Source organism: Manacus candei, unplaced genomic scaffold (genome assembly GCF_025592945.1).
Source record: "Manacus candei isolate 608988 ecotype Guabito, Panama unplaced genomic scaffold, ASM2559294v1 h1tg000014l, whole genome shotgun sequence".
Taxonomy (NCBI): domain Eukaryota; kingdom Metazoa; phylum Chordata; class Aves; order Passeriformes; family Pipridae; genus Manacus; species Manacus candei.
The window spans coordinates 1,588,842-1,606,451 of NW_026138062.1; the positions used below are offsets into that span (position 1 = coordinate 1,588,842).

The 17,610-nt window shown below is 39.2% G+C and overlaps 1 protein-coding gene across 1 annotated transcript in view; it reads right to left on the minus strand.

The window, feature by feature from the left end:
• Positions 1 to 17,387, minus strand: part of ITGBL1 (integrin subunit beta like 1) — a 142,734-nt gene extending 125,347 nt beyond the window's left edge. Inside the window, exons 1-2 of the mRNA XM_051780685.1 lie at positions 17,215 to 17,387; positions 15,732 to 15,943 (exon numbers count right to left, since the gene is read on the minus strand). Of these exons, the coding sequence (XP_051636645.1) occupies positions 15,732 to 15,943; positions 17,215 to 17,387 (385 nt within the window). The remainder of the gene's footprint in view (positions 1 to 15,731; positions 15,944 to 17,214) is intronic.
• Between the last annotated feature and the right edge of the window lie 223 nt (positions 17,388 to 17,610).

Here is a 17,610-nt window from a genome sequence, read left to right on the forward strand (position 1 = left end):
TTTAATGGGGGAAAGGGAATATATTACAATGGCTGTACAAAATAAATACTACAATACATTATATACAATCTTAGCTATCTCTACCATGACATAAGTATTTACAATGGATCAAATCTCTTTTCCCCTCCAAATAAAAAGTCCAGGAGGGAAGAAGGAAAAAGATCCCTTTCCACTCTCAGAGCAGCAATGTCTCATAGGCAGCAGGTTCTCCTCTTCTATGTGGCAGCTGTAACTGGATTGTTGTAGCTGGATCTCTTTTCAATACACACAAGGGGGTCTCCTTTTACCCCTCTTGTCCTTCGACTCCAAGCAAAGGTCCCACCCGTGGACTGCCAGCAGGGACAAAGCTCGCTTCACCACGGGCATATCACGAAGTGCAGGGGCATCTTCGTGAAAGTCCCTTCCTCAGGGGATTTACCTCTGAGTCAGAACGTCTCGGGCAGCTTTCAGTCGAAAGTCTTTGCCTCAAGAGTTCTACCAGAACTCCTGTGCTCTGTCTCAAGAAGCGGGGGGGGGGGGCAAGTTCACCCTCTTTGCATTCCTTTGGTCGTCCTGGTCCAGCTTTCCAGGACACTTTGAGCTTCTCAGCTCCTCTGCAGTGCATGTTGCATTTCACCCCTCCCTTCTAGTTGGTGAGGGGTCTCCAAGGAGTTTGGGGTCTTTTGGTTTCAGTTTCTTACCCCAATTCTGTCTCTGTCTGTAGAGCTTAGTCTGCTCTCTCTGCTGCTGGTTCTTGTCTCTCAGACAACTCTGTGTCTCTCTTGCTCGGCTGCAATGCCTCTGCTGCTTCTTCAGTTATCTCTTGGCTCTTAGCCACTATCTCTGGACGCTGCTTCTGCTCTGTCTCTGCTCAATCACGGTGGAGAAAACTTCTCTAGTTTTCAGCCACAGGTACTTAGCCCAGCATTATGCTGTTCCAAGTCCCTGCAGCCCCCTCCCCAGCCAGGGCTGGGGAGCCAGAGCCCCCCCAGAGGGGGCTGCTGCTGTTTCTCCTCGTGGCTTTTACAACATGGCTACTTCTTCTACAACAACTACAACTACTGTCTCTTCCGTTCTGCTTGTGATATGTTTATATTTTGCAGAAGCGCTCATTGGGTAAAACCTCAAGGGTCACCACCCCCTGGGGTTTTACCATTTTATAACTGCAGGGGGAAAAAGTGTTTCCCCCCACCACAACCTGTATGTGTATATCTGAATTTCAGAAAAGCACACTGAAATTCCTCTTTTGATCATGAAGTTTAGTTTGCCTGTAGTGTTGAGTATGTGACATAATCAAAATCATGACACAAAGATGGCTACTGTCAATAGCAGTGATAAGAGCCTGAAAATGCCATCTCAGCACAGCTCATAGTAATATTCCTGAAGGTTAATTTTTCTAACCTTGTCACTTCTGCTGTCTGAAAAAGAAACACCAATGTACTCTCTGCTACTTGCACCTAATTCCCTTTTGCATGTGATAACTTCACTATGACCACTGTAAACACTGCAGGCAATGTAACTGAAGTTTTGCAGGCAGGGTGAGTAATGAAGCAAAATGGCTGTTGTTTTTAATAGTTATTAAGAGCTGTATCTATGCCTATCTACTTCTTCCTCATTTCTTCTATTATGATGAAATCCTCTCTTTCATCCTCTGATGAAATTCTTCCACTCATCCTGTAGGATGAACTGTTCTCTCTAGGCATTCTACACCATTTGTTCCAGTATCAGTGTTTCTGTCAATTCCTTGCTCATTAACCAACTGCACAATTGTTGATGAGATTCTAAGGACCACTTCTTAGGAAACAAAAAATATGTCTTAAAATTTCATGGCAATACTAGCTTAAAATATTTACATACAGAAGCCCACAAGGCTATTCAGCATCCTGTATAACTCTGCATCACTTTTCATTCCCCAGGATTTGTAAATCAGAGAGCATTCCTACACTATTTGCAAAGCAGCAAAAGTGATCAAATTTCTCGGTCATATTAAAACACAGGTGGAAATATATGTAGGAGAAAACACAAAATTTAGGGGTGGGACTGATATAAATGGTATGCAACACACTATCTTCGTATCTTCAGAGAGTACAACCTAGTATTACGTGTTTGGAAGTCAGCAGAAAATATTAACTAAAATTTCTATACATCACTAGGACAACATCTTGTAAAAGAAAAAAAAAAAGTGGTTTCAAGATGCATTTATAGGCGAAATAACTCCTAACAGAACTAATCTTGCTATATTACTTCTGAAACTGTTTGAAAGCCAGGTTTATCAAACTGCATCCTTGGCCAACGTACAAGCAATATCAATAGAAAAACTGCATGCAAGAACAGCAGAACAAATGGTCTTTACAGGCAGTATAGATTCTCTTTATTCCATTTACAAAAAAAAAGAATATTTGTTTTTAAGGTTTACATCTCAAAACACAAAAAATTCAGTCTGACTTTGCATTGATTTGTCTCTATAGAAACCAGAAAAATGACTCTCAGTGTTTAGATGGCGAAGCTCTGCTCACGAAGTCACTCCACTGAATATGGACTGCATCTGGTTTAGTTTTCAAACTTATAAGTTTTAAAAGCTATGATGCAAGTATTATTTTTAACTGCTTGTTTTACACATTCTAGTATTTTGGGTGGGGAATGAAACAATATTTTTACTTAAGTTGCATTTCTATTGCATAAAGAGTGTGAAAGTGCTTTTAACCTTAAAACACTACATTGGAAAAAGCCAGCACTGGGGGGAAAGGAATAAAGATATTGAACTAGGTTAATTTCCTTGCTCATTTCATTTTAATGCCAAAACATATCTTGTAATGCCAATACAATATGTTTCAATATAGCAGTCAAACAACCATCTTTTTTGGCTCTCTCTCATGTTTTTTCTAGAAATATATCTTACCTATCCAAATGTCTCAAATAGAATTTCCCCACCTAGCTGTTTGGCTGGAAAGGTGTTAGCATTTCCCTATTGATTTTTGGCATCTGTTAGTTTAATATATCCCTTCTGTACCACATGCACAATGTCTTCAGGCACTCGTCTCCTTCATTTTCAAGCTGAATGAAACCACTGGGTCAGGAATTTTGTGAATGTTACCATCACAAAATTAAGTCAGTTTAAAAACTGTGGCTGCTATAATAGACCTACATTTTCCTGTTCTGAGGAACACTTTGTACTGCATGAGGTCTCATACATTCCAGCCACCACTTGTATGCAAAGTCTTTACGTTTGTTTCTAGCCTTTAATCCTTTTCTTCTTCTCACTTTTACCACATTAAATTTCCTATGTGCACTTTGATTCTTTTTCAGCCAAGCAATAAGACACGGCAGAGTGGAACTCTTGGCTTCTGATGCTTGCCAGAAGGTGTTAGGAGCTATGCAGCCAATGTAATGCTCAGTCTGATCCATTTTTGAGAAAGGATTTAAAAATTCAAACTGACGGTTCAGAATAGAAACAAAAGCTTGAGATTTTGACATTGCTATAACAAAAAAAAAAGTGTGTTTGAGGAAGTAAGTACTTATTATAAAGATGTCAAGGAGATGACCAAATGAAATGTTAGCTTTTAGGTAAGAAAGAGACTGTATATAGTGACATTAAAGTAGGGACAGAATTAGCAAAACTATATGACTCACTGAAAGACGTTTAAACCACTTCTGTGACTCACATGGAAAGAAAAGAAAGATCAAGAGGGTAAGAACACTGTACAGTGGGAATGTCCATTATGTGAAGAGTATTGGACTCTCCAACATCGGCTTCCGTCACTACACTTGTGAGGTGACAATTCTGTTGCTCAGTACAGATGGAGTAACATCACCGTCTAAAAGTACTGCCTTTTCTTCTGAGGTTAACCTAACAAAAAATTTTAAGCACCCCAAAGTTGTTTGGTTTCATAGAATACACAGTTCAGAAACGCAGATACTTCCCTCACAGAAGCTTCTGAAATCGTTGCTGCTCAGTAGCAACAAACTATTGACACATTATCACTGAGACCAAAACACAGCTCCACGAAGGGCTTGTCTGAAGGGACGTGGGGGACACTGAGCTAAAGGAGAAGTTAAGCAGCAATATTTTCACATTCACTGGATACAGGAGAAAAGGTGAAGACTGGGGAAGATTTCTGTGGGGGCGGAATTCCCTGTCTCCTTCCTACAAATGTGCACAACAAGTGTGATGAATACCATATGCCTGGGGAATGCAGGAAGATCAAGAGAAGGAAAGAAGGAAGAAGAAATATTCATACAGAACTGTGCTGTATGCTGTGTATATGGAATTATCCTGTGTACAGACTCGAGGTTTTAAGTTGAAGAAGGGAAAAGTAGGGGCAATTCCCTGATTGCCACTGGTATGAAAGTAATCAGGTGTGAGATACAAGTGTTGTCCCCCAACAATGGCAGCACCTTTTGACTTGCCATCAATCTAAGTAATGTTTTCAGCTATTGGCATAGGGTTCTGTTCATTGCCATCCAAGAATAATTAACTTTCTAGAGGGTAATATTGCACTGAGACAACATAGGGGATACATAGTGTCATGGCAGCAGTTAAAAAAAAGGCAATGTAATGTTACTTGCTACCCTTCTTTCATTATCTGGCAAAATATTTTTATCTTTTTACTTCCAGTGAAAAATGCAAAACAGACGTGGTTCCTGGTTAAGTAGGAATTATGTTACTTGCTTTTTAATGAAACCAACAAGGATAAGAATACCATTTTTGACATGCTCTGTATTATTCTACATCAAACTGCAGGGCAACCATTGGCTTTCCCTCACTGTTTTGCACATTTTGCCAGTTATTCAGTCAGTAGGTCAGTAGCTGACTAAGAATCCATTTGTTAAAACAAAGCAAATTAAAAACTAGAAATATTTCTGTTTAATACTTCCACTCTTAACTTTCCATCAAATTGCAAGGGTTGGATAAAGTATGTTTTCCATGACTCTGAACTTGTTATAGGAGTCAATCCACCACTTATCTCTAGAAGGCATTAATTTATGCCTCTCTGTTGAAAAGATGCCTATACTTTAAACAAGCAAACTTGTTCTCAGAATCATTCCTGCTTAATAACTTGGTAGTGGTCATTTAAGAATGTGATCATTTAGAAACTTGAAACAGACACTCACATATTATAAATACTGCAGAAAATGAAAGTTCTAGTATTAACAGATTAAATTCAATGGTTATGCATCAATTTCAATGAATTATTACATTTAGAAACATAATAGCATGACAAAAACTATGTTTATACTTCCACGGATACTCCTCACTAAGGCAGAACACTAAGCTGAGAACTGGTTTCACAGCAGCATCAAAGAAAATCAGCCTCAGAGACTTCTGGAAGAGATCATCCGGTTCACTTCTGTGCCTTGAGACACAAAAAAGTGTGTGTTGATCCTTCCTGACAGATACTTGTCCAACCTGTTTTTGAAACTCCCAGCAACAGAGGTTCCACAGTCTCCCTAAGACAAGCTTTTTACAACAGTCAAAAACATTCCCTCCCTTGGGAATATGCAGCACAATGCACAGATTATTGGAAGTAACTAAAATAAGCTGTAAAATTTCAGTGTGCTGTGCCACCTATCCCAGCAAGGAGAAAGGGGTGAAGTAGTAGAAGTGACAATACAGCAGTGTACACCTGATTTATGCCTATTTTAAAGTTTCTGTGGTTTAGATTCATATTCTGAACAAGATCTGCATGAAAAAAGTGTGAGCTAAGCAACAGTATTTAACAGATTCCTGGAACACAAGAGGAGAGTTCATTGATTTGAAAAATGCCATCAGGAGACGTAAAAAGAGCTAAGGTGGGTCCAACTTCCACCCAGGTTCTCACAGAAACAACTGATCTTTCATGAACTAGAGGAATGGATTAGGAAAACTGTAAGGAGCAGTGCCAAAGAATTGAGCCAGACAGAGACCACCTAAAAAGCAGAAAAGACTCCACGAAGAGGGACTCGAATTAGGAAAAACAATTTGGCAACTGGAGATAACCAAAATGGTCAAAGTGGAGGTGGCAACCACTGCTCATACAGAAAAAGATGGAGAAAAAAGCCAAGACAACACCTGAAACCCAAAAATACAGAGAACTGGAAGCCCATATGAAGGACCAGAGGAATTATGTGCTATTTTGAAAGAGCTTGATAAAAAATGATCCAGGCAGAGTAAGACTACTTTAAAAACCTCCAACTGTGAGTTCCTTCGATAGGCACCTATGAAATAAAAGGAAGTCTGAGGTCACTGTACTATTTACATACAGCCTTCAAGATATTATCCTGAAAGAACTTAATTCAGAAATTCTCATATGATATGACCTTTTGAAACCATCTATGGAGAAATCATTTCTGAACAATATCTGTAAATAAAAGCTTTTATAGACTGCTTGTAAGTGTAGCAGACATACATTTAAAGCAGTTGACAATTATAGTTAAAATAGAATTTTCTCATTTACAAAAACTTATATACAAAAGTATTAAGATGGTGAGAGGAGAGGGGATTGACATCCTGCTGATCTAATTACAAAATCTTAATTTTATTGGGACTTTCCAAATCGGCAGACCATTTAATAAAACTTGGCATAGTTCTGTCAGTGTAATCGATTCTTTTATTAACACAACAGTCTAAATCTTTAAAAGATTGGTTTTCATTTATTAGAATGTTTTCTCGCACAAATCTAATTTCTGCTAAGTCCAACTCTGCCACTCTGGAGAAAAATTATTTTGGTAAATGTCCTATCAAACTACCACTGAGTAACATGTAACTCTTTAAAGTAGTACAATACACAGAAGAAAAAAGCAGAAAATCATGTAAAATGTTGTCAAGTTTAAAATCATTCTAAACTTTGGAGATGTCATTATTGTGGTTACTGCTTTACCATTACCGCTTGCAGATAATTGACAGGGTCTGTATTTTGCTGTTGTAATTTTGTCCGCTATTACCTGGAGATTCTGGTCAAACAAGGGAAGAAAATGTTGAGACCAATTCTCAGTTGGCATAACTTTATTGAATTTATTAGACTGCTGTCAGAAGAAAACATAGGTTTCCATTTAGATTGAAAAAAAAAAAAAACAACAAACCACCATCTGCTTTTATTAAAACATATTTTTAACCTGAAGAGTAGAGATGAGTGACAGGGTCCACTCCTAAATCTAACAAAGTACATGACTGGGGTTTGGTAATTTTGTCAATCCCATCTCCAATCCATTTTTTAAATTTTGATACACAAAGGTAGTAGAAAGTTAAGCATTATAAATCTTGAAGAGACCTTGTACAATTATTTTTTACTGTGATACACAAATTTATGCCACAGTTAAGTCTCTCTGTTTAGAAGAGGCCATATACAAAGGGAAGCAGTTTATGTCCAGTGCCAATGATATGCTCTAACATTTCTCCGCCACGCTTCAATTGATTAAGCAGCCTTTGGGAAAAAAAAGGCAGTAGGAAATGTTCCAGTGCCTCTCACTATAGGATGATGGCCTAAAGCCCTGGGAATGAGAAAATTATATGTTCAAGAAAGAGAAGAAAATTTCACTGCATCTGGGGTTGGTGGAACAGCTTAGGCAGAGTGGCTCATTCTGGGAAATTCTCAGATGGATTTTCAGCAATGGAAGCAGGAAAGATATTACTCCAAGAGCACTTCAAGGCAACCAGTCTTAGGTTAAGCTGCAGTGGCTGAATCAGACAGGGTTAAGAGCTGGGATTTTTTTGCCCCAGAAAGGGCAATTTTTAAAATAAAACTTAGAGATTTTGCCCTAAATAAAAGGATTTCCACAAACACTAAGTGTAGGCAAACTCATGTAAATGGAAAGTTGTCCTACTCAACCACAATTGCTCCTACATTCTCAGATCTCATCTAGAGAAAGTGCTCTTTCTGAAGGAATGGGAAATTTTCTTTCAGTGATAGCTTGCACCTGGACCTCTTCCTAAGCACAGGAAGTTGTGCTTCATTACATTTGCTGTGTCTGTGATGAGAATTATCTGTGGATTGAAACAGAAGTGAGAATGAAACAAAATTATTTCAAAAGACAGTCACTAGAAGTACCAGGGCTATGACAGTACTTCAATGAAGTGCTTGAAGACCATTTCTGATTTTAAATACATTTCTTACTGGTTATCTGTTTCCCACTGAATTTACCTGACTACAAAGGCACCAGACAAAAAGCTAAGTAAGTCTGTAATGCTGACTTCTATGATTCTGTAACAGGAGGTCTCAGCCTTACCTCTGGAAGTCAGACTATCGTTGTACAATATATTCATTGCCACTACTCTTTCAAGTTTAAAAACTGTTTAAGAAAAAACTGAGTCAGTGCAGATCATTGGGGCAAAAGTGTGGTTTGTTCTGAGAGACCACATAATTGTTTTTTCATGTAAAGCATATAGTGATTAAGAGGCACAATTCTGCAAAAGTGTTCAGGAGAACAGCAGTGCAACATGTTCTTATGTAACTTTTGTCATGGCATTACCACCATTCAGCATGACTTGGACTTTCTGCAAGTATGCTCATGAAATGAAATTGGTTGTCCTTCTCCATTTTAGTTCTTCCCTGTTCCCAAAGTGAGAAGTCTGAACTTCTCCAGTAATCCTTCAAAGTATGACTTTAAAAACCACTATTTTGAGGACTGTTCTCTGAAACACAGTCTACCAGGCATGTTGTTGCACCTACAGTTCTCTGTGGGATTGACCTGCTACAAATTCACCTTATTTATACGTGGAACACTTTTAAGCCAGAAACACACTGGCTGTTTTCATAAACCAAAGCTGCTCTCACTTGGATAATACACATAGGAAATAACAATTCAGTAGTATATAATGCACAGATAACTCTTTGGAAAAAGAATACATGACTATTTTTTGTAGGAAACAGTATTTTTAGCACCTAAACCTGAAAAAAATATATTTTTGACACAGTCTTAACTGATAGTTTTCATACTAACAGACTTTATCCTTACACCTGATGGGGACTCAATGGTTTGAGAGTCCCTGAGCAGGACTCAGATACTTGGGCAATCTTCTGAGTCTCGCCATCAGCCTTAGATGATCAGGAGGTATATCTTTGATCTCTGACTTTCAGCTTCCCCTCTTTTCAATAGCAGAAAAAAAAAATCTTTTAGTAACTTGTTGCAAGAACTGCAAAGAAAGGTGTACATGAGAGCTGGATAGTCTGATCATTACAGTCCACTGCCATATACCAGACATGTTTGCACCATCGAAAATGGGACTTGCAATTCTGGATGGGAGGAACCTATCCTACTTGTATGAGCCGGTTTTGCCATCAGCTTGTGGTCCCTAAGAGTCCAATAAATCCTATTCAGAGAGAAAGAGAGATTAAAGAAAGAGAGTGTCTCGAAGATTCCCCAAAGTGAACAAGATTATCATTATTCAACTATTTGAGAAAGAAAAGGAAAGGGGTTAAATTTCAGCTTCTGAACTACAACTTTGGAAAATAGGTTATTCACAACAGAAATGTATTTGATCCATCCAGATTTGTTGTTAGTTTAAAAATCTCCCAGAATGGGTCAAAAACTGTATAGTCGTACAACTGAAAAGACAAAGAAAATACCTCAACTAATTTTTTTTTTTAGAGCACATACTCACCAGGACATACAGACATAGAAATGGTTTGGATTACGTAAGTTTAGCTCTTGTTCACAATCAAATGCCATTCATTATTCATCTCCAAAAGATACACCTGTATCTTCATCTGCTGAAAAGCCATTCAAATGATATACCAGCTCCACTTGCAACCAATAATTTCTGAAAGGGTAAGGACAGACCAGAAACAAGTCTGGCTTTTTCAGGAAATGGAGAAGAAAATTGTTTTCTTAAAAAGAGGCACTTCTGGCTTCTGAGACTCAATCAGCTTATACCATTGAGTTTTGCAAATATTCAGTTACTTTCTGCAAAATATTGTTTAAAACACTTGGAGTAACGAAATAGGATGCCAAGAAGCCTGCATTACCTGACAACAAGCTCTTTTGCCATATGTGTTCCCCATATTTCAGACAAATGAATGGAATAAGGCAAATACTTAACATTTTTATCTTGCTTTAAACATGGTATCAAGTTTGTAAACTAAACCATTTCAAATATCAGGAAGCACTCATTTTCTTCTTGTCATTGATGCCTAAGTCCACTGCAGAAAACCATAATGAATACAAAATTAAAAGATGCATAACAGTATGAATGCACAAGACTCTCCAATAGAGGTAGACAGATTTAGAATTTCGTAACTGTCAATCATGCATCTTCAAGATTTAAATAACTTTAATGTATCCTTTTAATTAAATAGGAAATTACATGCAAAACAGGAAAACCACTTTAAATGAGCTATTTTTACATGAAGTAGCCTCTAACGGTGGATCATGAAAGCTAACATCCCCAATATTTAAATTGACTGACACCACTTGGGCCTGCTGGAGGCACGCAACTGGATAAAGCATGTCTGAGAAAGGTAGGCTTTGGCAGTGTTTTCCCCATAAAAATGCCCCAGATATGCCTCCATAGACTCTGGCTGCCACTCTTTAGGTCACTCTCAAGAAAATGCCTCACTTCGTATCACTGATGCTACTCAGGTGGAGAGGCAGAAGGGTAAAGCAGGTCTTAGGAGTGTTAGGAATGTAATTGCTCTTTCAAGATAGGGGACAAGTGCAATTATAATTAAACTCAAATCTTTATTCCTCTTCATATGGTCATGTAACTGCTTGAGCTGTGTTCCAGCCCACTCCCTATGTATCAAACGTACACAAACTCTTATCTGCAAGTAAAGACTCCCTCCATTGCTAAGAAATGAAGTTTTAAAAGGTCTTTTAAAATAGTGTTTAAAAGTAGAACATTTTTTCATTATATACTCAGACTTGGAACAGAGGAGTGGAGGAAAATATGCCTCACTGGCTCTGGATATGTGTCTTTTCAATCTAGAATTATTGTTATGAACAAGGTTTGCAAGTGGTTTTGGCCAAAACAATCCTCTCTTTCTAAGGACATGTGAAAAAAAAAAAAAAAGAATTAAAGGAAAAAACCTTGAATTCCAACTCCTTCACCTTTCCTTTTTTCTTCATAGTTTTTCCAGCTCTAAAGGAAATTTGACTCAGGCAATACAACCGTGTTCATCACAAAGTAATGTGGCCTCCCTCCACCACCACACCATTCAGTTAAAACACTGCTAAGTTCACACACCATGTAAATACTTTGGGGTTCTTCTTTGTATGGCCAAAGCCAAGCATCAGTCTTTATAGGCACAAATTGCCCTTTTTCCTGAGATAGCACTAGCAATGTGTTCTTTCCTCATCAAAAACCTCATGGGAACTTTTTAAATGAGTGACATATTCTTTGCCAGGACAAACTACCTGGGAACACCAAGGCTGAAAAGTCTACAGTCCTGTGTCATAAGTGATAGATAATTTGAAGCCCTTTACTCGACCAGTTATCAATAATAAAACTTTAAATAAGCATAGAAAATTTTACCAAGCCAGTCAGTTTGTCTGACAAAGGCTGTCATAAGAACACTTACTGAAACATAGCCACTGATGAAGTAGGAAAAATCATTAATAAACCCTTGTGTAACATCTACTTGCTATTCACCATATCTTTTTCCATATTAATCATCCCAACACATAAAAGTTACAAAAGGATGCAGTCTGTGAAAGCCATTTTGTCACAAAGAAAATTCTTTCAAATAAATGAAAATATACTTCATTATCAACCTGTGAATAGCATGATAATTTAAACACACTTCAGAACACTTATTTGCATGAACAAAACTTGCATAAAGGTTTGCTTTTTCTCTGCAATGGATAAGCTTGTCACCTCAAACTACAGAAGGACAAAAGGTGAAGGAGATGCTGCTCTCCTCCTTTGTTTTTGGTGATAGCCTGAGTGGTTATATTCATTGCTCTGCTAGGTGCTCCAAAAGCCTTTCCCTTCCACACGCCCAGCTTATTCCCTTTTATTTTTTAAACTAGCACCTATTTTCCATTAGTAGTATCTACAGATAAAGGTGCTCAAAATGAGGGTTAACAGTTAGCTATGGATCATTTAATGTTACTCTTAAAATGCTTCCCTTCCCTTGCAGTGTTTCTGTCTGAGTTTCCTTCTGCCTCCCTCACCATAGCTATGAACATACATGCTACATTTGGAACTACAGTAATTGCTGATATATCAAAGGCTGCTTGATTTTACCCAGATGAGATACCAAGAGCATAAAGCTGAGATTAATACAGGTTTTAGCTTGTGTTTTTTATGTCTGCTGGAACCTTGTGCACTTAGCAAGGAAGAGAACCTGCAATGAGGTCTATGCTATCATGATTTCACTTCTACTAGAACCTGAGTGACCTGTTTTGAGATGAATATGGATGGTATTATCACACCTACACACCCCTGCTCCAGGGAGAAATGTCACAAAAAGCCAAGTTCTGAAATCTGGACTAACACAAACTAGGTCAGAGCAGAACTGCAAACTCTATTTTCATCAGTAGCCTCCTGCCCTATTTTTAACTTGGTCTTTTTAGGAGGCTCTGTCTCCAATGATCACATGTGCCACAGCTGAGTCTTTGGAAACATGGCCTCTAACAGAGAAGTGGCTTACACTTGTTCTCAAAATCCAGGGCTTTGAATTTCACTTTGGATCAAATGGCAATCAATGCAGGTCACAGACTAGCTTTTCTTGACACTTTTAGCAAGAAATTCTGCTGAAAGAAAAATCAATGTGTCAGACCTCCCTTCAATATGAATATAAAAGCACAGTTGTTAGAACCTTTCCAACTCAACTGCAATAACTCTGCCTAAAGACACTATTCAGTTTTTGTGCAAAGAACAGCCTTCAGCTCAAAACATTCTCCAAGTTCCATTCTCAGATTCCTAACTCTCCCCAACTTATACATAGGACCAATAAACTCACATGGATGCATAGCTACGTATTACATTAATACTTTAATTTGGATTTATCTTGTATTTCTACATCTACTCCTTGTCGATTTAATTTTTCACTTGTGTTCTTTGCATAGTTTAAAACCTCAAAGAGCAGAAATTCCCTCTAAAGCACCTGGACACACAATGGAAGATAAATGCAGCAAAGAAGTCTCAAGGTAGAGTAAAAGGACAGAGACATTTACACCTGCTCTTCTTCATTACTCATGGCATAATCTCTTGCCATTTTCTTAAATAAGGTTATTAGAAAAAGCAATTCAATCAGGTGGACATCTTCTTTATCTTCAGGCCTTCCCTCTTCAGAATACGGTTATTCAACAACTGGTCCAGAAAGTGGATCTGACACAGAAAGTGCCTTTAAGATAATGAGCTGCATATTGAGCAAATAAGGATTTTGTTTAGCTTGGTACAGGCAAGGGAAGTGGGTCTGAACTGACTGGCAGGGAAACAGCTATTTTTGATGTTCATGACTCAAACAACTCTGCCTGTCCACCTCTGAACATGAGCATCATCAGTGCTTAGACATCAGTTGTTTGAAAAAGGCATCACTCTGGCAACTTGAAAAGTAGCCTGTTTGAAACAGCATTAACCATGGCTCTCTAGAGGAATATTGAAAGACTGTCTTGAAGTTCTCCATGTGGTACCAGTCACTGGGTACTGCTGTTGTATTTATCAGAAGAGATCCATAATGAAACAGGACATCAAACATCAAAATAAAAATATGAAAAGAACAGCAGGAAACAGGAATACAACTGCAGTAAGATATTTTGGCTATTCACTTAGAGGAAACACAATTTCATCGAGTCAAAAAATGTGCTCAGAAATACAAAGAAAGGAAATTGTTTACACGGGAAATCAGGGTGGTGATGTAATGTCAAGAAATATCAGAAGATGCAGTTCATTGAATAGTTGGCTGGGGGAAAATGTTATTCATACAACATAAGGTCCAGTCACCTGCCACTTATACTAGATCTGACCATCTTTTCTATGATCCCCTCCTCCCATATACACATAACTTCAGTGACTAAAAACCTGGGTGAAAAATGAAGAGGGAAACAAGCACAGCCTGAAAGGAAATATTTTACCACATGGATCCAGATCCTGTATCCCAGCCACTCTCCTGTAGCGCTGGGTAGCCCTGGACTGGAACAAAGTCAGCTGGATGTTCAGCACCATTGTCAAAAAAAAAACAAACCAAGCAAGCAAAACCCCTGCATCCTACACAGTTGTTTCTCTGCCCAGGACTTATTACTGAATTTTTTACTACTTTTTTTCCCAGAAGGGAGAATTTAAAGTATTTGACATCTCAGTGGTAACGTGGCTTCAATAATCCAGGTGCAAAAGGTGACAGCTACAGAAAACTGGTTTCTAAAAAACATTCAGTCACTTAACAATCACATTGCTACATGAAGTGTTACCCAAAAGTTAAATATTGCTAGAGATTTCTTGGCTCTGTTTATGCTGTCAGTACCCTTACCACCAAAGCACTGACAAAACTTGAAGTCGCTGCTCATAACAATAACAAGAACGTGATAGTGGAATTTATGGCAGAATATTAAAATTGAAGGAGTTTTCAGTTTCATTTTGTGAAATTAACTCAGCAACAACAGCAAGCACATTGAAATCACACCACCAATCAGAAAATTCACATTTGGGACAGCAAAGAAATGAAATGCTATATTTCTTATGTAGCTGGACTTAATACTGGTAACTGCAGAGCCTATAAATCATTTTCTCCACAGGACTCTAAAGTCATACGTGACAAATATAAATCCTTTTCTCATAATCCTATCCTTGATCTTTTCATGTTGTTATTGAACTTCCTGGTTAAATTATTGCTAAAATAAGTTGGTTTTTTTCCTACAAAATTTGCCAAACTGCTGGAATTCATTTGTATTGTCCTTTTACTAGAAGAATTCCTGTAACATTCCCATTGACCTAATTGCAGGTTTTGGCCTGAAAAGATGACACGTTTGTGTGAATCTGGTAAAGCTGTTGAAGCAGGGATACTAGAAATGAAGTACCCTTCTGGCCCCTTTCATCAAGCTCCAGGCTGAATCCCCTTAGGAATGTGATGGCATCTCTTCTCCTTGTTTTTTTCTAAAATCTGTTCTAAGCTGCTTAAAAAAAAAAAAAATCTGACTGGAATAACCCAGAAACTGAAGTAAAGACAGCTGGAAAGATGAAAGAGTGATAATGTTTAGACGCAAACCAAGCGACATGTTCCAACAACTGGCAGGGTCTAAATTCTGTCCCAGAAATGTATGTTATCAAGGAATACAGTGTCAGTGGGGAAATCTCTGAAATCACAATACAATGACGTTAAGTCTCTATTTGGAAAGTATTATCATTATTTAGAGAAAACCAGAATTTTCATATTTATATGCCTTCAGTGTGGTACCTCTTTCAGCAAAGAAATAAAAAACAATAATCACAGGATAAAATTGATTATTTGGAGATAGTTTAAAGCCTGGACAGATACTATATGCCACCATTAGGCAAGCGGTTCAAATGAAGTAATATCATATGAGCAATATTGCTTCCTATATTAGACTTAAAACACAATTTGCAGAGCCTCCAATCCAGAGCAGCTCCTACTTTTACCCCTGCTGCAGATGAAACTTGCCCTGGGCAAAGTCCCATTTTAAGGCAGAGACAGTGCCTTTGACTTGTATCCTTTAATCTGGCAAAATCCTTGGATGTGCCCACAATTACATTTAGAATCACGGGTCAGGGACCCATACATAACCATGTCTCTATCAGTGTGTTGTGTTCCTAACATATTTCTAGTTTTAATATATATTCCTAATTTTCTAAGCTTCTGTCATCATAGTGGCTTTCTTACCAGCACAGATCTTCCCATCATAGGTCTCGCACACCCAGTCATGGCACTCACAGAGTGGACCGTAGTATTTGCCAGACTCAGTCACTTGGCAGATGCAGACTCCACACTCACATGTGCCTCTGTCATTGCACAACTTCCCACCTGGGACACGGCACCTGAGCTCCGACTCAGTCCGGGACAGCTGGCACAAAGTAGGACCACCCAAACTGCTCCTGTGGGGAACAGCAAACAGAATAAGCTGGAGTCAAAGACAGGGGCTGCAGCTCAGAGGTGATGAGAGCTTGGCTCATAGGAAACCATCCTCCTTGGTTTCAGCCCATATCCAGAACACTGTTCTTAATGCCACCATTTAGTTATGGTTGCAAAATCTTATTTGCCTCATATACCCCCAATTTTCTTCATCAGCAATCTCACTGATACCTGCAGGAATGTTTCTATTCGATTTTACTTACCTTGTTAACTGTGTTAGGCTCACCTACTTCCTCATCATGCATATCTGGTATATATGCATAGGCATGTGTAGTTTGACTATCTATCATGAAACATTTTGATCTTAATTATTCCAAAAAGTTTAGAGATGACACATACATGCAAACATCTAGGTAGCATAACAGGAATATATGATATCAAAAAGTAAACCTATGGTTGATTCCAATAAAATATGTTTCACAAAGTAATCTTTTTGGTTGTCAGACATATATGATCCATGCTTTCAAAGGAAAAGGAAACTGAATTAATCACCACTTCCCATGCAATAGTGTAGTTTGTGGCTGTGGTTTTAGTAAATCCAGCAGAATCCAGACGCCGGATCAGTAGGTTTACAGTTCTGCCATGCAATTGTACCATGCACTGGAGCACAGAGACATCAGGACTTTCAGAACATACACAGGGAAAATCACACTTTGCCTTATTGGGAGTTGCATTGTAAGAAAACAGAACAAAGGACTGTGCAAGACAAATAGGTCTTTACAATGCTAGGGAATACTGGGGATTAAAGTGAGTAGCACCTGCCTTTCTCAGTAGATTTTGCAAGGCTCTAGAGCAAAGGAACTGCTGGCTCTAGGAGTCAGGGTGTGCTGGCTGTGGTGGAGGGGAAGAGTGAAGGGCAGTGTGCCTCACTGTGCTACTGCACCAAAGTGCAGGAACAAGCAGGGTTCTATGGTTAGATGCCTGCTCCACTCAGGCAGCAGAATTTAGAGGTTGGGCGTAAAGTCATCAGTATCCATCTCTTCCCCCTTTGCTGCTTTCAAAGCCTGCATCTTCGGCATCAAATACATCATTGCAAATAACTCCCGCAGTTTTCACAGGCACCTACCTGTTGAGATTCCCAGGGACCCAGAGTGCTTCCCTCAGTGTTACTTTTAAGCAGGCAGAGGAAGAGCTAACAAACTTCTCCGCTGTTCCCTCTGCAACCCCAGCTTCCACGCTCCTGACATCTCAAAATCGGTCGCAACCCCCCGTGAGGCTTCAAAGCCACACTTACCGCAGGGCCAGGGGGCCAGCCGGCGGCGAGAGGTGACCGGCCGGCACCGAGGTGACCAGCAGCAGCGCCAGCCCCAGCAGCCCCTGTGCGTACATGGTGCAGGCTGTGCTATGCCGCACCTGGAGTACTCCTGCAGACGGGCCGACAGACAGCCGGACAGACCCGCCAGGCATGCGGAGAGCTGCGAGCTGGACAAGCCCGGCTCCAGCGCTGCTCCCCCCGTGCTGCAGTAGCTCTGATTAGCTGCCTGGGAGCGGGATTTGGGCAGCACTCTGGGAAGGAGGCCGGTGCCAAACCCTGAAGTTTACAGTCTAGGCAGGAAAGTAATTAGAAACAGTTGCGCAGCCAGATGGTTTATTTTGATGTTTTAAAAATGGCCCGTTCACAGATGGGAAC